Genomic DNA, 21,294 nt, shown 5'->3' with positions numbered 1-21,294 from the left:
ATGGAGGGTGCCCTCCCAGGCACAGGATAGCCACTCGGGTGCACAGAGTGGCGTACGTACCCTGCAGCCAGGGGCGGAGCAAGCCGTTAATGGGGGCGGAGCAAGCCGCTGATGGCGGACATTCGGTACGCCGCCTGTCCAAGCCTCCCCCAGCTGTCAAAACAAAGGGGGAAGGGGGGATGCCGCCGGCAAAGTGGCGCGGCTCCCCCTTCCCCTGACAGCTTGAGAGTTGCAGGCGGGTGGTGCGCCAAATGTCACCCCCCTCAGCGATGACACCTGCGGTGGACCACCCCCACCTTCCTCCGCCTCTGGTCCTTTCCTTGGCTTTTTTCTGGCCCACATAAGATCACTGGATAGTTAGCCTTGGTGAAGACTTGAAGTTTTCATCTCCAAAAAAGTTTTTGAGTTTCTGCTGAAATGAGGCTGCATTTTAATGTTGTATTTTAATCTTGTTTTTAAAGTTGTATTTCAATCAATTGTTTTATATCTGGTGTTAGCCGCCCTGAACCTGGTCTTGGCTGAGGAGGGCAGGGTATAAATAAAATTTATTATTATTATTATTATTATTATTATTATTATTATTATTATTATTACCTTCTGCACTATCTTCTATATTCTCTTTTGTTCCTCCAAATACCGCCTTTACACCCAGCCAGCTCCAACTTTCTCTTCCCCAGTTCCTCCTTTCTTTTCCCTACAGTTACCAGCAGACTAAAGCTGTCACACGCAAGACCCTTCTCATCCCCATCCCCACGAATACATTCCCTTAACCCCCCTCCAGTCATTCACTACAGGCAATATTCCTCTCCTTCTTCCCCTGCCTTTAGAACCTTGGGAAACAGCCAATGAAAGCCATGCGATGGGAGACGAGTGCTAGTATAGTACGTACGGTACAGAGACGTATTTGGAGCCCACATGGCCTAATGCCGTTGCAAGAGAGACCCTCTTTTACAAGACAGTTGCTTTGTTCTCTGGCTGAGAGGAACAACACGTACTGCCAATGTAGTAGTAACGTCTTTTTTTTAAAAAAAAAAAAATGTCTCCCTTACCATGACATCCCCCAGCCCCTCCAGGGCCGGCTAAACTAGTGGACTGTTTTGTGTTTTATTTTATGGGTCTGATTTTATGTTGTATTTGCTTTTCCTTAAACAAACCTCCCTTCATTGTTTAAGATTGCTGTTTTGCCCCAAGTTATGAAAAAGCCTCGGGTTTGCCAGTGGATCTTATGACTGCTTGCTTATGACACCCATGGGCTATAACATTCCTAACAGGGGAACACAGAAGTTGGAAAGGAATCTTGTATTAAACTTTTTTTAAAAATGGATGCTCAGACATCATATTAGTTTTGGACTCTGCTTGTGTGCTCCCTTCCCTTTCTTGTACATGAAAGAGAGGTAGCAGCAAACCGAAGGTGAAGCAGCAACATTTGATTTGATTTGATCTTTCATTCTCACCCCTGCCACCCACCCCACCATGCTAGATCTGTGTGATAAGAGCACTGTGTTCAGAAAACTCAGGCCCTGATTCTGTTAAAGCTGGAGCCAGGGCCGTCTTAAGCATATGCGGCACTGGGGTGCAAAGATCCGCCTGGCACCTCTAGGTGATCCACACAATCCTATTTATCGGTGTTTGTTGCTGCCGTTGGCGCGCAGCGGATCCCGTCCGGAGATGTTTCCTCTGCTGCCACTTGCATTCCCCATTGTTCTGCGCTGGCACCCCACGTTGGGCGGTGCTAGGAGTGTGCACCAACAGCAGAAAAGCCAGCAAAGGAACCTGCAGCTCGGCGGACGCAACAGGATGCATCCCACAGCGCCCACAACATTATATGGCACTCTGGGCATGGCCGAAACAGTTGGCCACCATGCAGCTGGGGCAAGAGCCGACAGCCAAGTGGAGCAGTGAGGTGGCTCGGCGCGAGTTCGGGGGTGAGCATTGGAGTCCAGGGAAGAGCCGCCCGCGATGCTCCAACAGGCTCTGCTCCACTCAGCTGTCGCCGGCTCTTCCCTGGGCTCCAACGCTTGGCCCCGGACTCTAGGCCTAGCGCCCCTGAGAGCCCGGTGCCCGGGTGCCGTGCACCCCTAGCACCAACGGTTAAGACGGCCCTGGCTGGAGCAGCCTCACAGTTTAAGGTCCTGATCCGTTAGCACAACCACACACCTGTAGACATGGGTGTAGCCAGGGGGAGGGGCAGCTGCCCCCCTAAATCAATAAACCTCAATAATAATACATAACTGAAGTTCTGCCCCGCCTCAAACAAAAATCCTGGCTATGCCCATGCTAGTAGAGTTAAGGTTCAGAACTGGGTATGACTGCCAGCAAGCAATTCTGGACACAGCATTACTATCTAGGTCATTATATTGTTTCTTAAAAGCTTATGGGCTTGAGAGAAGGGCATGTATCAGATTTCCATTTAGGTAAAATTCATTGTGTAGTGAATTTTAATTGCTATGGGAGAGGATTTGTGTCTCAAAAAGTGGGCCAAAAATATAGAATAAAATAAATAAATCCCAGTGCAATCATTGTGTAGGTACTCTACATGCCTGGAAGATATAAATGGGAACATTACAACACATTTAATTTAAGGCAAACAGAACCCATTGTACAAGGCAAAGCAAGCATTTAATAATGGCTTTTAAACTACATCAAATCTATTCAAAGCCCTCAGCTTCTATCATTAAGATTAAGTGAAAGCTCTTACTTTAAAATGTTCTGTTGCTCCAGGCACCAGGGATGCAGCTTTAGAAAGAGGAAGCAATCAGGCAAAAATATTTAAACAAAAAGAAAGACTGGAAAAATTTTCAGAGAATCATATTTGCAAAAGTTATGTTAAAAATCTTGCAAACTCCTGCATGGAAGTGTATTGGTTTTACCAAGACAAATGTGCCATTTTAAAACCTAGTTGCATCAGAGTTTACATTATTCTCAGTTGATGCAGACCAAAAAATTAGAATCATAGAATCATAGAGTTGGAAGAGACCACAAGGGCCATTGAGTCCAACCCCCTGCCAAGCAGGAAACACCATCAGAGCACTCCTGACATATGGTTGTCAAGCCTCTGCTTAAAGACCTCCAAAGACGGAGACTCCACCACACTCCTTGGCAGCAAATTCCACTGTCGAACAGCTCTTATTGTCAGGAAGTTCTTCCTAATGTTTAGGTGGAATCGTCTTTCTTGTAGTTTGGATCCATTGCTCCATGTCCGCTTCTCTGGAGCAGCAGAAAACAACCTTTCTTATGTGACATCCTTTTATATATTTGAACATGGCTATCATATCATATCACCCCTTAACCTCCTCTTCTCCAGGCTAAACATGCCCAGTTCCCTTAGCCGTTCCTCATAAGGCATCGTTTCCAGGCCTTTGACCATTTTGGTTGCCCTCCTGGAAACGATGCCTTATGAGGAACGGCTAAGGGAGCTGGGCATGTTTAGCCTGGAGAAGAGGCTAAATTCTTCTTGAGCCTAAATCAAATTGAGCTTCTTGAGCCACATCAAATTTTTGAGCCTGCCCACATCAAATGTATGTGAAAAGGTGCAGTTACATAAACCACATGGTATTCTTTGCCAACTTGGTCTCCTATAGATTTTTTCGGACTACAACTCTCATTGTTCCAAGGGAGGTCACCTGTGCTAGCTGAGACTGATGGGAGTTGTAGTCAAAACATCTGGAGGGCACCAGGTTGGGGAAGGCTGAAACAGGGAATTTGGCTAGCTGTTTGAACAACCCATCCACTAATGCCATTGCATATTTATTAGAGTAAGACCATTTTGTTTTTCCATTGGGTTTTCCATTAAGTTTTGTAGTCTAACCTCTTTTAATTGGCCTGCTTGGTGCTGCTTCAGTTTAACATTTAATTGTTGCTTGTTTTATTGTATCTCGTAGGATGTTAGCTACCTTGAGCACTCCTTTGGTAAATGAAAAGGTGGTCTCTCTCTCTCTCTCTCTCTCTCTCTCTCTCTCTCTCTCGTTACTTCTCAGTTTTTCATACGAAACATCAGGATAGGTATGGATTGTGACTAACATTGCTTCTCCAACCACTGGTGGGACCAAGCTGGATGCAGAGTAAACAGGACTGTGCACACAACCTTATTCAAACTTCTGTACCACGGCACCTTCCCAAGGGCTCAAGGTGGGTAACTCAGAAATAAAACAGAGCAGAATCAGTAAGCACAAAATATCCACTTAGGCTTCCTAATTATAATGGAAGTTGGAATGCATTCTGAAGGCAGCATGTTCCCATTTCATATGCAAATAGAAGCTTGACCCCATATATATTTACAAGAGGGTCAACAGCCTCTCATGTTATCTAGTGAAGCACAGTGCTTTAGTATCAAAAATGACAGTTTGAGTGGAAAATTTCATACAGAGTAAGAGCAACCAGTCGGTAGAGCATGAGACTCTTAATCTCAGGGTCAAGAGTTTGAGCTCCACGTTGGGCAAAAGATTCCTATGTTTGTATGCAATTTTGTAACCCAGAAACCACTATTAAAAACCATTTAACATCTCCCTCTCTCTCTCTCTCTCTCTCTCTCTCTCTCTATATATATATATATATATATATATATATATATATTTACACACACACAAGATTCCTGCAATGAAGGAAGTGGGACTTGATGACCTTTGTAGTGCCTTGAATTGTGAATGGAGCACAAACATTTAAATGGCTCCATTTCCCTACAGCAAAACTATTATTTTCATTACAAGCCAGCAGCTGGCTTTGAAAAGCTTTTGATCTCTATTATTTACAAACAGGAAATGAGAAGCTCCAACAGATATCCACATCATTTACGATTGTATCCGGAGTCTGGATCAGGTCAGTAGCTCAAATGGCCACCTAGAGAAATTTTAGGTTTTTAATTCAAAAACTAACAGCTGAGGCACTTCTCTTCTTACTGCACAAGGGACTTTATAATTGTTCCCCATAACAGCCCTGTGAAGTAGGATAGGTACTAAGTGAGGAAGGCACCTACAAACCTCTTGCATACTGTGGCAGATTCACACATTCCCTCTCACTCTTTACAAAAAAAAATATGCTCAAATTTAAATGACAAAATATACTCTTGGCACCATCACTTGCAAATACTGTAGTGCATACATATTTCAAGAGCTCAATTTCCCCACAGTAATCAACTGATCCAATTTTCTTTTCAGGAACATCTCACCAGAATATGTTGTGTCATTCCTATGTGCTCTAGTTGCAGATGTCATTCACATTCAGGCAAAATATTGAGAGCTGGGAAAAACATTGAGATAACGTCAATGTCCCGCCACTCAAAACAGATTGCATCTTGGAAGAGATGAGGTGGGTGAGAGGAGTGTTATAACTATTTGTTTCCATGCCTGGGGCAGACTTCAGTTCCCCTACCCCCAAAAGTGGCAAAAGTTATGGACAGTTGTACGTCTTAAGGCACAAAATGAAAGTTCTCACTGCTCAGATGGACTGCTCCTGTTTGGTACTGTTGTAGAGGCACCCCATTGGCTACTGCTGTCCCATATCTGGTCTCCAATTTCTCCTCTGACAGTGTTATTTATTGGCTCAATGTGCTTTGCTGTGCTAGGTTGCAGGGGAAAGGGTCCATGAAAAGCTACAAGACTAAGAACAAGCAGATATCTGGCTTTTCCTCTTCCAGCCTGAAAATGGGACAGATTTATTCCATACACCTGAGAGCAGGGGAAAGGAACAAAACCTTATGAAAACAAATGGCAACATATTACGTGATTTCCAATGGCCATTTTGTGTCCCTCTCCAAGCTTAGTCTAGGGTAGATACCACATAGTCTCACCTCACTTGGGGTGTCCAGTCTTTTATCATTCTTCTTTCCTTCTCTTAAGGCCTACAATGAGAGTATGTCCTACACAGGATGTGAAGCACAAAATGGCCTATAATAAAAGTTCTCTGATCTCTTTGATGGACATTTCACCTTCAAGACCATAAAGCAGAGATGATCAAGCCAACCTCCTGCAAATGGCATTGGCTCAAGTCGGCATCTTCCTCCCCTCTCAAAGATTGCCAGCTCCTAAGCATTTGTAGATTTCCAGGTCACACCTTGTAGATCCTGGCGAGTGGCAAGCGTACACCACCACCTGAACCACCCACATCAGAATCCTTTACAGTGTGTAATTACAAATTACCGGGGCATTAAATTAAAACCCTTCGTGCAGAACAGCAGCTTTACAAATCTGATCAAGCTTAATTTCTAAGGGTTTCATCTATTTTCTATCTGCTTTGTGTTCATTTTTGGGGGGTTGCCAAATGCAAAGTCAAGGAGGCATGGTCTGCAAATAGATTAGAAGCTGGTCAAGGTATGTGTGTGCCTTCTTTTGCCTGAACCATGCAACACATCCTTGGACCAGGCACCGATCAGTGCAGCTGCAGGATGTCGGAGCTGGCATATTCTCTCATCCTCACAGGATACATGCCAGAAGCAGCCAAATCCAAAGCAGCACCTTATCCTCTGCCAAGTGCCAAGCAAGGTACCACTGTTTCAGACTTGGCAGTTATTCCATGCAAAGTGGCAGTGTATTGGATGGGTAGGCACATCCTCAAGTTGGAGAAGGGGGCGGGGTGGCTAGGGACACAAAGCAGCAGGGAAGAAGCCAAATGGGCCATCCATGTTTGGAGGTACAAGTCTCTTAGTCTGTTTTATTCAAATGATGGATAGGTAACAGTCAGCCTTACCTGCAGTGTACTTTGTCTCCTGGCAGTTGGAGCACTGAGGTTGCCCGTCTTTCCTTTGTATCTTGAAACATGGGTTTTAGGCTGGTAGTAAAGCTAGAAACCTGAATAATTTTTCACATCTCACCACCTGGCTTGGCACCATTCACTTGGGTCCTCACTTCTCTCAAAAATGCTCACTTGATATCTCTTAGGTATCCTCGCTTCTTAAAACCACTTACTTTTGCAAGAAGGCAGATGGTTGCTCTGAACCACTCTGATCAGCTATACTCATCTCAAAGTGAAGGTACTTTAGAAACCTAGTTTATGTCCTTACTGTAGTGCTCCATGTGGTTTATGATAAATACTTCTGCCTTGACCGAACTGGAGTTAGCCACTCTTCAGTCCCATTGAAATCAATGGGGTCTAAGTAGCCACAACCATCTTGTCCCTCTGATTTAAATGGAGCATAAGCACCATTACTCTTAGTCAGATCAGGGCCAATACATTGAGGTAAGCAAGACAGAAGTGCTAATACTTTTGTCATTTTCAGGGTCGTTGCCAGCAGCTATGGCAACTGTCTATTTATATGATCAATTAACCTGTGAACTCACCTTAGCTTGCAAGCTGCTCGCCCATTTAAGATTTAAATCAGAAACTGGAGTGAGTTGCAAGGTAGTCCACATCCCAGGGCAAGGTTTGGGGCTTTTGGCTAGTCTTTACTTCATTCTGGAATATATGATCATGTAAGCAAGAGAGAGACACAGTAGCCCGAGAATGACCAACAAGCATCTACATTAGATGGTAAGACAATTTGGGCAGGGTCTGTTTTCTTTTTCTTTTTTTACTGTCTGTAGAGCATCTAGCTTTTTTAGCTGTTTGTCAAGCACACAGGTGTTGACCTCAGGTATATAATATTACTCCCTTGGGTCCAGGAACGTCGAGATATGCCTGCCTTACTCACTCACTCACTCACTCACTCACTCACTCACTCGAGGGTTATAAACTGGACTCCTGTGAATACAGTAAGTGTAAGTATCATCCCAGCAAGTGTGAACAGGTATAACTCTCACATGAAGAGATCTTGCAAAAGCTAGTACTAAGGAGTGGGGTTATGATTCATTAGATCTCCAAGGCAAGGCTGGCAGGCTATATAGGTGTTACTTCAGGAAGCACAAATGCAGCTATTTATGAAGTCATGAGAGAGTTGGCCACAGGAGCTCTCTCCCAGTTGCTGCGCTGAGCAACATCCTTCATAACTTGGGCTCTTTGCTCTTTTCTGAGCCTGCTCTCCTAACTGCTCTGCCTACATAGCAGTAGCCAGTGCTTTTTTTCTGGGGGTACGCATACCCCATAACATTTTGTGAATATAATAGAAGAAACTTTTTTAAAAAAAAGAATAGTTTCTTCTCTAGCACGGTGAATCGTCAGTTTCATTGCTACCCCCAATGGCGGCCTCATTTTCTGTCATGGTGTTTCCTGAGTTTCAGACGGAAGCGAGCGTTTAATGTGTGAAGTAGGAGTTGGAATCTAGCACGTGATTGGTCAGTTTCGTTGTTACCATCTCCATTGGTGGCTTCATTTCCTTTCCCGGTGTTTCCTGAGTCTCAGACGGAAGTGAGTGTTTAATGTGTGAAACAGTGTGGAATGTGGATGTGTGGTGTTTTACAGAGGAATTGGGAAGGTGTTAGTGCACACAACCTCATGCCAATGTGGAAGTTACTGTGAGCTGTCAGCTGTGTGATATGAGGTAATGCATCTTCTTTGTACTTTTGTCCACTTACTGTATTTATTTTCCCCGATTTGAACTATAAAAGGGCGATTTTCTTGAGTCAAAATGAGAGTACCCCTAAACATTTTTTTAAGAAACAAAAAAGCACTGGCAGTAGCAATACAGTATTTGCAGCCTGGCCTGAGCCAGTATGAACTCTGGGATGAGTCACTCAGCAAATAATAAAGATCATTCTCTTAGACTTCTACCCTGAACTAGGAATCCTCTTTGCATGGTGGTGGAATACCTGACGAATTATTAAAAAGGGACATACATGCAAAAGGAACATTTCACTTTAAGGGGGAATGAACTTGAACTTTTACATGGAGGCCTCAGGCCAGCTGTTAAGCGCACTGGGCAAGGCGAGGACACTGCACCGCTGAGCAAATTGTCTTCAGAACCCAGGTGACACCATGAAATCCCCTCCAGGCAGAATTAGATATTGGAAAAGATGCAGGGCTGCCCCCATGCCATCCAGGTCTTTCTCTCCCCTCTCCTCAGTTCTGCATGAGGAGATATTACTCTTCATGTTTCCTACCCCAACAGACAATCAATGTGAGGCAGGGCCAGGGAAACACAGCCAAACGAAATTAGCATAATGCAGGGTTTAGCCGATGTAGTGCCCTCCAGATATTGCCGGACTACAACTCCTATCAACCCATCAGCAGAGACGATGGGGGGTGCAGTCCAACATCTGGAGGCCACCTTGGTCACCCTGACTTAATGACACATTTTACCAGGAAGATGGGTGAAGCTCGTCTTCTTTCAATGTCTTGTTCTACTCTAAGGAGATTGCTCAGCTAGGGCTATGCCACTTTGACAGATGCCCCTTGAATGTCACACTTTAGCTTCATTTTGGGGTGCGGGAGCACAACCAGGGAGACTTCAGATCTGCCACTTAAAAGCTCCATGCAGTGGCATTTCCATTTCATATTCGAAAAGGGAGGGATAATGCCTCTCCTCCCTCTTATAAACAAGTCTGCCAAGCTCCAGATTAAAAAAAATAAAAAGCAAAAAAGCAATAGCCAGAAACAAACCCACGCAGCAGGAGGGTCAAGGCTGAGAGCCGATTAGACCTTCAGGGCAGCATGTAGCATCACCCAGGAGATGACAGATGAGCACGTTGCCAGGCACACAAGTGCCAGAGGAGCTTGACAGCCCCAGTCTCTCTCTCCGCTGCATATAGAGCAGACTTGCTCCCTGTTAGTCTGGTGTCAGAGGAGTTTCTATGGCTGCCGTTGAACTGACAGGATGAGGGTGACCTAAAGGGAATTGTCATAAGCAAAGCAAACACCTCTCTTGTCCCACCTTTCAGTGAGCATTCAAGCAGGCCATGCAACCTGCAGACATTGTGGAAGGGTCTCAGAACACACTTGCATGCTCCAAAACCTTCCAGCATCTTGGAACCTATGACAGCATCACCCCTAAATGGCTTGTTATGTAATCTTATCTGACTTCGTGTTAAACAGGCTAATGGAAGAAGGCCTCAGCCTTGGCGCTTTATCAGGCCTCACCTCGGAATATACAAAGTAGGATTTTGATACACTGGACTTTCTCCTGCTACAGAACACTAGACTCCCAGCCTCCAACGCTGATGCCAAGTCATGGTATCAGATACTTCTAGACACGTATTGTTCATTCATTACAGTTTGGCGAAGCTAGGCTGTTTGCATTAACACCTGTAGTGGTAACCTGGTTACTGGTAGAATCCCACACCTGCTTTCTATTGTAAGGCTCAGTCCACATGCCACAATCTGGGGAAAGTTAAGCTCACTACAGCACACTCTTATGTAACAGCATAAGCCTATGTATATTTGCTTGGAAGTAAGTGCCAATCTAATTCAATGGAGCTTACTCCTAGCACAAGATTGTACTGTAAGGCTGCATTCCTAAATCCACTCACAAGAATGTAAACATAACTGAACCAAGAGGGGCTTAATTTCAAGCAAACTTAATTCAGATTACTCTGCTTGGCTGCAGTCCTATGCATACTTACCTGGCAAGTAGAATTAATAGTGGGATTTAGCAGTAAACAAGCATAGGATGGCGTCCTAAAAAGAACATCTCTCGCTAGCTTTGGACACATGTAAGAAAACTGTAGAGGTAAGTATTCAACATTTCAACAATGAACATTTCAATCAGAATGTTGTGGTTTAGCATCCTGTTAGGAGTTGGTGGGTGCTAAACCATAGCTGTCAACCGTCCCTTATTTGGTGGGAAACTCCCTTATCCCAGCGCCGTGTCCTGCTGCTGTCCCTTATTGATGATATCCCTTAAATTTCCCGGGTTTCAAAGGAAGCAGCTCCTCTCCCTCCCTCCCTGCCGGCCACGGAGGAGGGAGGCTCCACTGTGTTGCTTGGCTGCCCGGCCCGCCCCCCTCCGCCCTCCTCTCACCAGCCTCAGCCCCCGGGAGCCCCTTCCCGCCGGGACTGGCGGGAGCCTCGGGCCCTTCTGCCGTCATCCTCCTTGCAGCCGCCAAATTGAGCTTCTCTGCCTGGGCCCTCCCCTCTGCCCGCCGCCGCTGCTCCCGCTAGGCCATACTGTGGCTGCGCCACCGAAGGACCCGGGTGAGATGGGCAGCCTGGCACGGCCTATGAATTGCTGAGAAGCCTTGAGAGGAGAGCGAGGGAAACCATAGAGAAAGCAGTTCAGAGAGAGGAGGAGGAGGCAGAGGCAGAGGCGCAGGCAGGTGTTCCAAGGGCTAACCATTGAGGGGGAAAGCGGAGGAAGGACCGCAAGCGCTTCTCCCATAGATTTGTAGTGGTAGACTAGCATAGATGGTCTGATCTGCGGGTTTACTTCGGGCGCTATTTCCCCCCCCCTCCTCCCGCCCCGCCTGATGGAACTGAGAGCTGCAGATGGAGCACGAGAGAAAAGATACAGAACTGCAGCAGCATCTTCATAGTTTGGACTTCGTTTTGCGCGAAAAGTGGTTGCTCCTTGTAGTTATTTAATTGCAGTGTTTCATCAGCTAGTTTCTTGAGCAGCAACCTCTGGAAATGAAGGGCTAAAAACCGGCGTTGCTCTCCCAAATTATCTGGTCCCTTTTAACTTCGTATTTCAGCTGACTAAAATCCCTTATTTTGGCTGCTGATCCCTTATTTTCAAGGCTGCTGGTCCCTTATTTTCAAATCTGTAAGTTGGCAGCTATGTGCTAAACACCCTAAATTCCTGGGTCTAATAGGTCTTAGAACTTAATCAATGTTTGGAGTTTTACAACTGGGAAATAACCCAGAACCCGTGTAATAGACTCATGAGCATTAGGCCAGAGCTGCACTAACCTGTGTGCTGGACAATGCTAATCCTGTGGAATCAGCATGTTTTAAGGGCCAATTCAGCCAAGCTGGCTTCTGTGTAAGGTGACAACTTTAGGCTGAGCCATTAGGAGGATACAAAGCATCAAAGGGAACACTGTGTGAGACGGCAAAATGAGTGGGGCCTTTCAAAATGAGTGCAGTGATGTGAGTTAGAAGCTTGGGGAGGAGTTATGTGACAGGGGAGCAGAAAGGAGGCCGGGCACAATGACTCATGTCTGTTTGGATCCTAGGTTGCATCTATGGGAGAAGAAAGACCCCCTTGGGAGTGTAATGCTGGAAACCCTTTTATCATAGGCTCAGGTTGCCTCACCTGGCCTTGTGGGTGGGCCAGCCCTGGTTATGGCCAGTAATCTGGTCACTGCTTTTTGAACCAGCTGAAGTTTCCAAATTGTCTGCAAGGGCACCCCATGTAGAACACCTTGAAATATCCCAATCTGTAAGTTACCAAAGCATGGAGTACCATGGCCAAGTTATCCCTGTTCGAAAGGGGCTGTAGGTGGTGAACCAGCTGTAGCTGGAAATAGGCATTCCTAGCCAATGGACTTGCTCTAACTGTAATTCAACTCTGTCCAAATCTGAGCCATTTTGTCCCTAAAGTGCCTCGCAAATTGCTACAGCAGGGTGCTGTTGCAGACAGGCTGAGAACAAGAAACCACTTATAAATTGTGTTCTTGTCACTATGACTACGGACAAGTCTACCTCTACATGAGCCTTCCTAATTTGATGCCTTCCAGATTTTGTTGGACCACATCATTGAGGCCAAGAGTGGGATTTTGTCATCTGAGCAGCCCAGGAGCTCCATACACACTGCAGCCGTTTGACTTCACCCCCAGAGGCGCACTCCGTTGTCTCTCAAGACAGATGGATGCCAACAACGAAAACAATTCCCCTCATCCCTGACTATTAGCCATGCATGCTGGGGCTGGGGCTGCAGTCCAAAACATCTCAAGGGCACTAGGTTGGGGAAGGCTGTTCTATGCTTTGCGTCTGCACTAAGTGGCTTCTATCCTGCTCAAAGCTCCGGCTTGAGACCTCAGTGCACCATGATGATTTCTGGTTCCCATCTTTGCAATTGCACTTTGGAGTAATTAAAACAAACCCCCTCCAGACTGCTTTCCATTTCAAAAATTCAACTTCTGAATATCTTCATGAATAATGCGGTTCTGATCAAGCTCCCCTAGTCTCTTTGCTCATCTTTATGCCAGTTTCACAGGCTGGGTCCCCCACCCTCTCTTCCCTAGCGATAGGAATGAGACAACACGACAGTTCTTTCTCCATATCACTCTCAGGCTAAGAAAAAAGGAGCTCACAGAACTTCTCCTGCTCATCCCCTGCAGGCCACAATATAGCAAAGCTACTCTCAAATGTGATTGCATAACAAGCAGCAGAAAGGCTTGTTGAGGTTAACAATATTTTACATAAATGATAAGGGCTACAACGGGACCGTTTTCCTCTTGCCATCAAGCTAAAGGGGAAACCAGTGGGGCAGCAATAATGACCTCAAAGGATCTGAGCCATGCAAGAACATTGCCATTAAAAAAACCCAGGCCATGTTAAGACTTTCCTTTGCACTGAACAGAGTGTGAACCTAAATGTCTCCTAATGCCCTGGCAGCTGTTGTTGTTGTTTAGTCGTTTAGTCGTGTCCGACTCTTCGTGACCCCATGGACCAGAGCACGCCAGGCACTCCTTATCTTCCACTGCCTCCCGCAGTTTGGTCAGACTCGTTTGTAGCTTCGAGAACGCTGTCTAACCATCTTGTCCTCAGTCGTCCCCTTCTTCTTGTGCCCTCAATCTTTCCCAACATCAGGGTCTTTTCCAGGGAGTCTTCTCTTCTCATGAGGTGGCCAAAGTATTGGAGCCTCAGCTTCACGATCTGTCCTTCCAGTGAGCACTCAGGGCTGATTTCCTTAAGAATGGATCGGTTTGATCTTCTTGCAGTCCATGGGACTCTCAAGAGTCTCCTCCAGCACCACAGTTCAAAAGCATCAATTCTTCAGCGATCAGCCTTCTTTATGGTCCAGCTCTCACTTCCATACATCACTACTGGGAAAACCATGGCTTTTACTATACGGACCTTTGTTGGCAAGGTGATGTCTCTGCTTTTTAAGATGTTGTCTAGGTTTGCCATTGCCTTTCTCCCAAGGAGCAGGCGTCTTTTAATTTTGTGACTGCTGTCACCATCTGCAGTGATCATGGAGCCCAAGAAAGTAAAATCTCTCACTGCCTCCATTTCTTCCTCTTCTGCCCTGGCAGCTAGGGACTACTTTACAAAATGAAAGTCAAAAGGGCAGCACTGCATGACTCAGCCAAGGGAATCAAATGAAGAACTCTATGGGTTTCATTCCAGGCATCAGTAGGACGGACCTACATGAAAACATTTGTCCGGTACCCAAACACTTTGCATATTTCAACCATTTCATTACTTACCTTCATTCTATTTGATTTAAAGACCCTGTTCATCAACTATGTAAGAAGAAAATGCAGTCAGCAGAGCAGACTTTAATTTTCCTGATGCTGTAACATCTCTGACCAAAGTGTGCCTTAGGTATCTTATACCTTGAAACTGATATACAACTGGGCACAATCCGGCCAGTGTTAAGCGCATTAACATCCCATTGATTTCAATGGAAAAAATCAAAGGTTCCTTAATATGCTTAGCTTTAATAAGAAACCTTTAGAGTAGCCAAGGCATAGGCAAACTCGGCCCTCCAGATGTTTTGGGACTACAACTCCCATGACCTCTAGCTAACAGGACCAGTGGTCAGGGATGATGGGAACTGTAGTCCCAAAACATCTGGAAGGCCGAGTCTGCCTATGCCTGGTGTAGCCTGTGGTTTTTTTAAGAGGAGGAAAAGACCTAACTGTGTTGGCCCAGGAAGGCCTTAACAGCTCAATTCCTGTAGCAGAAAGGAACAAAAATGGGATGGACGCTCCTTGCCGTTTAGTATCTGAAGACCATTCTTGTCTTTCTTCCGGGTACTGCTGTGAATTCATGTCTGGTAAGGAAAAACAAAAATGGATCAATTTTTTTGCCAGTGGCTAACTTCTGATGAGAGACAGCTGGAGCACAACCCTGTTGACCCTCCTTGATCTCTTCACAACTTTTGATAGCTTCAGCCCCGACATCCTTCTGCACCAGCTCTGTGAGTTGGGAATGGAAGGCTCAGCAGTTCCCTTCCTACTGCAAATGGGGCTCTGGGAAGTGGCGTTGGGATGGTTCTTCTCAACCCCTTGTGCAAAGGGATCCCATAGTGTTCCAGCCTATCCCCGCGTTTGAATGACTATATGAAACTACTGGGTGAGCTTATTCCAGGATGTAAGAGTTACGTTCAGCCAGTATGCCGATGACACGCAGCTGTATGTCCAATAATTTCCAATAATGCTGTAAAAATGATGGTTGCCTGCTACCATGGAGTCCCTTTTATCAGCTACTGCTGGTTTGCCAGCTGCAACCACTCTTAGACACAGAGTCTCGTGTAATCATGTATCCATTTCCTTAATGAATTACATACAGCTGTCCTTGAGGACGGTTCAGAAGTTTCAGTTAGTACAGAACACAGCTACCAAAATTGTGTCTGCCCACCCAAACCTGGTCCACCCAAACTACACCGATTTAGAAAGTTTAATTGGCAGCCTGTTCACTTCCAGGCTTAATTCAAGGGGCTGGTTCTTACCTTTAAAGCTCTAAATGGCTTGGAACCCAAGTACCTGAAGGAGCATCTACTCCCATATCAACCTTCCTGGTATTAAATACCATCTGCCAAAGTCCATCTCCATATACGTCCTCCTAGAGGTGCAAAAACAAAGGCTCTCACAGTAGTAGCACCCCCAAATAAGTTTGCCTGGCTTCAATGATGCTGTCATTTAGCTCCAAGCAAACACATTTTTTTATTAGTTAGGCATACTGACATATTTTATAAATTTAATCAAGCAAGTGTTAGTATGCACTAATGTTTTGTCTCCTCTTTTTGTTTTTCCCCTCTGGATCTGCTCTATGCTGTTCACTGTCCTGAAATCCAATATGAAGGGATGCATAAAAAGGTCTTAAACAAATAAATAAACTAGCTAGCTAGCTCCAAGTCAGATGCTATTGCCTGCCTTCTATTGGCTTGCACTAGACATTTCTGCGCCTTCCGCTTACTCCAACTCATCATTGTAGCATAATGAACATCTTTATATTATTCCTTTCCATCTCACCTGAATTCCTCCACCAACTCAACAAGAAGTAGAGGGAAACGAGAGGAAAAGCATTCAGCACCTAAATTGACACTATTGGCATCCTTGTGGAAAATGTCAAACAAGAGAGCTGATTACTTCCAACTTCCTGTGGTATTTGGACATGCTCATTCAGAATTTGGATGAATCTTGATTTATTTCACACAAACCATTAGATTCTAAAAGCCATTCAAGCTTTAGAAGATGGCTATTTAACAAACCAGCTGGTTAAGATAACATTAGCGGCACTGTTTCTGAATTGCTAGCCTACCCCATTCAATAATAAGCATATATTCACTGGCACTGAAAAGCAGATTTTCTAGGCAATCATACCAGTGGTTTTACCATTAACAAAAAGGGCAAGTGTGGGGGGGTAGAACAAAGAAGAGCCATCACTGAGTTTGCCAATATACAATGTATTTTTTAAAATGATCCTATCACTTTCCCTCTGGAGTGAGTAATTAAATAATCTATAATGAAGTTTCTCACTATAAGCCTATATTGCAATAGCCCTCTTTATTGCTCTGACATATGGAATATTACTCTGCCAACTATTCCAAGCTCTCAGCTTGGTTCCTCAGCTGGATGCACAACAGTCAGATTACCTCATTATATCAGTGTTATTCTTGTTTTGAACTTGCTGTTCTACAGCAAGGGTCTCAATTTGCACGCACCTGCATTTTATAATATGGGCAACACCCTTTTGATTTTGAGAATCCATTTGATGCTGTAATAAGGGCAATAAGCAACAGAAAAAGAGTTCAACAAACAGACTACTGTCTTCCCAAATGGATCAAGACCTGTATTTTAATAGCAACTAAGTGCCAACAATGGGATCATGAGAAACTCCACTGTAGATCAAAAAGGCTACTGTTGACCTTCGGTATCAAACTTTGGCCAGTGAACACCAGTAAGAAGTGGCAGGAATCAAAGAGACTCCACCAAAGCATCGCAAACCACTGCCACAGGATCTGTGTGTACAAACATATTTCCCCGCTCCTCAACTCTTCATCCTATATGTGTACATTCTTTAATCCAAGGAGTGGAGAGGTAAATTCCTGCTGGTGGAACTCAGGAAAAGCAAGCATGGCCATGAGCTGTGGCTACACCGTGACCAGCATTAGTGTTTTCTGCACTAATCTAGTCCATATCGCTTCAGGCTGATCCTAACGGCTGAAGTAGGAAAAATAATAACAATCAGCAATCAACAAGACACTGGAAAGAAAGGCTATTTATTACAAAAGTATGGTGGAAATTCTATCCCATTTACAGTCAATCCCTTTACAAAAGCCAGTGCCAGTCCAAAGGCAAGTTATCCTTCCATTTAGTACCATTACACGGCAGTGCACTGAAGTAGGTTCAGTTTGAAATGCGTAGATGGTGATAATGTACGAAAAACACAAACAACACACAAACACACACTTCAACATCAGCAGCATTAGTAAGACAAATTTGTAATGCAGGAAGCTGCCCAGGAGCAGTAGATAACTACATCAGACACTACAGACACACAGATGCCTAGGGCAGAGACCAAATCACTCCTTCAAAGCAATCGCATTAAGAGATGAACTACAGATTCAGGAGCACTATGTGGCGCGGTCCTCACTTCAGGGCAGAGGTGATGGGTGGCACAAATGCTCCTCCACTCCAGGAACTTCCTGCCTGCAAAAAGCTCCCATGTCATATAGAAGGGTTCTAGCCAGGCCTACCTGATATGCTAGCTATATATGTGAAAGGTTGCTTGTTTTTAAGTAAAGAAACATTTAAACATGTGATTGATCCTCCATTTTCAGTTTGAAGTGGTACAATTCAAGATGGGCTGGCCAATGTTTCTGAATGAGTAGTTCAGTTCTACTTACCTACCACTTAGGACTCTATGTAAATAAAATTTGCACAGTTTCTGGCAAACGTTATATCCCACACTCTGGACATGGGGTTCTTGACCATAATACACAGAACGAGAAACCAATACAGAACACAGTACTTGCCGAGGAATGAGCTATCATAGTGTCATTCCACAAGAAGAACATCAGAAAATTTTTATTGCTGATTTTTATTCCTTCCTTCCTAGAAGGAATACTGTAGAATAATACTTGTTAGTCCTACACTAATATGGAAGAAAAAAAAACTGTCCAAGACACAAGTTTTATTTAGGCACATATTCCATCACAACAGAATTTTCTGGGTGCCAGTAAGACCACTGGAGGAGGGGGAAGGGGAGGCAGTTCTGATTACTGGATCTGGAGTCTAGGCCATGTAGATGCAGCCATTGGTAGAGAAGTCAATGATCCTATAAATGCACACTTGATCCTATAAATGTTATTACCCTTCAAACATAATGAATGATATCTGCAGAGCCACTGAGGTCTGCCTTCTACAGGGATATTTTGCACTCAAGAAAACACATAATCTGATCAATACCCTGTTTTGAGTCAAATACTTTGGAGTTTTTAAAGAAGAAAAAATGGGGGTCGTTCATTAGAACTGTGATGGAATAGGTGAGTTGCTAAGCTACGAAAGCCCTTTTACAAGCCGTGAACTGATTTGTGAAAAGACACTAATGGGTTAGAGACACCAACACCTATCAACACCATTGATCAAATGGAAGGCCACTTGTCCACAGTGAAGTCATAACTGCTGCCCAGCTAAGGCACATTCACTGAAAACAACTCCAGACCACAGATCTTGCCCACAGAACCTACTTATTTGCTTACTTATATTGGTGCTACTCTTCCAACGCTAGACAGCTCTATGTCATAGAGTGACATAGAGCTAGATAGTATTGGAAGACCAGTACCATAGAGTGACAGCTAATAGGAATGGCAAGCCCGACACTTGTTGACCTTTTTAAAGGTTCTGATTCTATATGTTTAGTATCCATGATCCCCTTCTACTGTGGAAAGCAGTCCTGTCAGAAAAACTTCAAAAGAATTAGCTGCTCAAGACAGCAGCATCTTTCAGCTAGGGACAGCACTCGTAGTGTAGGTATACAGGTGTATGTTGGGATGTGAGATTTCTCAGAATGCAAGGGAAGGCGACAATAAACAGTCACCCACTGGAGTACTGCAGAATCCAAGGATGAAATGTATAGATAGCCTTGCTGAATAATTGAATTAAGTAGTAGAAATATTATCTTGATCAATATCTCTTGATCTCAGGGGGTGGGGAAAGAAATGGGTTTCCCTCCTCCGAAAAGCAACAGCGGTTGCTAATATTTAACTGCTATAGAAAAGTACTATAACATGGAATCCACTAATAAAGGCATAATTGAATAGTTCAGTGACTACATGATGGGACCTAACCTCAGGGAAATCTAGTCAAGAGTAACACTCAAGTGCTTCGTGAAATACAAGACGGCCAAGTCCTCTTAGTAACAGCTGGCTATCTTATTGCTTTTCTATGATTATCAACTGTATTGTTACTGCTTATATTCTATTGTACTTACAATCTACTGTTTCTCCCAGCAACAAAGATGCAGAATAATGGGAAGTTTTCGTGACTTCCCTTCTTTTCTATATATAATATCTGAGGAGTCAGGTCAGCCACACGAGAGTATTTCCTGCCACAGGAAACGGTAATAATATCAAAGCCAGTAACTCATTTCAGCAATTTCCACCAGTTGTCAACAAGTGAGTTAAAATCAAAGGCTGGAACCCATCATCATCTCTGCTAACGAAAAGGCTGGTCACGACAGTCTTAAACTAGTTAAGCCAGACCAGCTAAATCAGTCTTGTGTTTCCCTTCTTAATGGACTTGGCAGCCTGACAGCAGCCAACATGCCTCATCCAGCCTCTCCTGGGAATGTTGGCATATCGTCTCCATGCCAACAGAGATAGCCCTTTGATGATGGCACAGAGGGATAGGAAGTGGCAGGCTTCAAGCTTTAACACAGACACTAAAATGAATTACTGGGTGGCCTCAATTTCTGTGTCATGTACAAAAGAAGGCTTCAGGGGACCAATTTAACAGAAGCCAAGGCCGAATTTGCTCCAGAGAACAAGAGATGGAATTAAAAGAACGTTTTGCAGGGGAACGCCTTGCTCAACCTTTTTGTCAAACTTTTCTCACATCGCTGCAGAAGTGGATTCCCACTAAGCAACTGAAGAGCTCTATTCTGCTTATCAAGCTACATCCCTCCCTTTTTTGATAGCATATGACACAGAGGTTAATTCCTCCTAAAAAAAAAAACACCACATGCATTTATATAAAAAAAATCAACATTCCTGTACCATAGCAGTTAGAAGCATGTTCTGCACACTCTACATTCATTAAAGAGATACAAGCTTCCCCACAGGAAGAAGTGTTAGTAGGCAACTGAATTAGTAGAATGAGTGACATCACAGCTCTCAGCACAAGCTTTAACATTATGTATTCAACTTCTAGCACGCATGCATGCACATGCACACACACACTCACTCAAAGGCACCATTCCTCACTGTCAGAGGAATTTAGGGCAGGAAACCTAAATAATAATAATAAAAACATCTTTCTTTGCTTTGGAGCTTCTTAAACAAAAGGATAATCCGATGAATCGAATGCTGCAGCTTCATTTCTGCATGAGATCTTCCAGGTAACTGTTAAAGGCTATTCTGAATGGGTGTCTGTGCTCAGACAGCAAAGGCTTTATGCAAAAACAACTCATTGCCTTTTGTGTGACGGGCAGACAGAGCACTGGATCGCAGAAAGCTTTATGCTTTATGTCCAAGTTCCTGAACTTAGAAAAGCAGTCACAAGACTCTCCCAGGAGCACGTACCATATGTACACAAATACTTTTAAGTTCATGAAAAAAGAAGTTATTGGATATTAACTATCGTGGTCTCAGAAGACTGTTTCCTCTGTTACACGCACTTGATCTTTCCTGAGCTCTGTTAAATCCCTTATGAGCAGAGACAGGCAGACATGAGAGATACCCTTGCAAAACACACACATCCTCCAACTCACACAAAATGACACCACTGTGGAACCAATGGCTGTGGGACAGTTAACATATTGCTTGGATGGTTCAAACTTTTAAGTAGCAGCAGGTTCAAGTAAATGGGGCTCTAGGACCCACAGAGAGGTTCTCCTTCATAGTTGCCGCCTCCTCTTCTCAGACCTCAAGGTTGACAGTCCACTGCTTCAGCGCCGAAATGCTGTTGGGGAAACAATCCTTCACAGCTCTTGTGCAGTGGGTTTCACCACTTGTCTTCTTGTTTATTCCCTTTCCCCCCCAGGCTGTATCTAGAACTCCCATGTTTCCAGCCACCTAAGCCCTGCCATTGGGCTGTTGAGATCAGAAGCCAGAGGTCCTATCATTCCATAGGAGAGAGGGTGGAAGAGGTAGAAGCTGTG

The 21,294-nt window shown here is 44.4% G+C and overlaps 1 protein-coding gene across 4 annotated transcripts in view; it reads right to left on the bottom strand.

Moving 5' to 3' along the window:
* Nucleotides 1-14,576: 14,576 nt before the first annotated feature.
* POMT2 (protein O-mannosyltransferase 2) overlaps nt 14,577-21,294 on the bottom strand; it is a 33,122-nt gene continuing 26,404 nt past the window's right edge. For 3 of the 4 annotated variants that reach the window (XM_028718756.2, XM_077925173.1, XM_028718782.2), the window contains one exon: nt 17,176-21,289. In XM_028718756.2, coding sequence (XP_028574589.2) covers nt 21,184-21,289 — 106 coding nt within the window. In that variant the 3' untranslated portion in view covers nt 17,176-21,183. Of the gene's footprint in view, nt 14,744-17,175; nt 21,290-21,294 lie in introns of those variants that run through there. The other variant, XM_028718764.2, reaches the window with a different exon arrangement.

This window comes from Podarcis muralis, chromosome 1, assembly GCF_964188315.1.
Source record: "Podarcis muralis chromosome 1, rPodMur119.hap1.1, whole genome shotgun sequence".
In the NCBI taxonomy this organism is placed as follows: domain Eukaryota; kingdom Metazoa; phylum Chordata; class Lepidosauria; order Squamata; family Lacertidae; genus Podarcis; species Podarcis muralis.
This window is presented reverse-complemented; position numbering and strand designations above follow the sequence as displayed.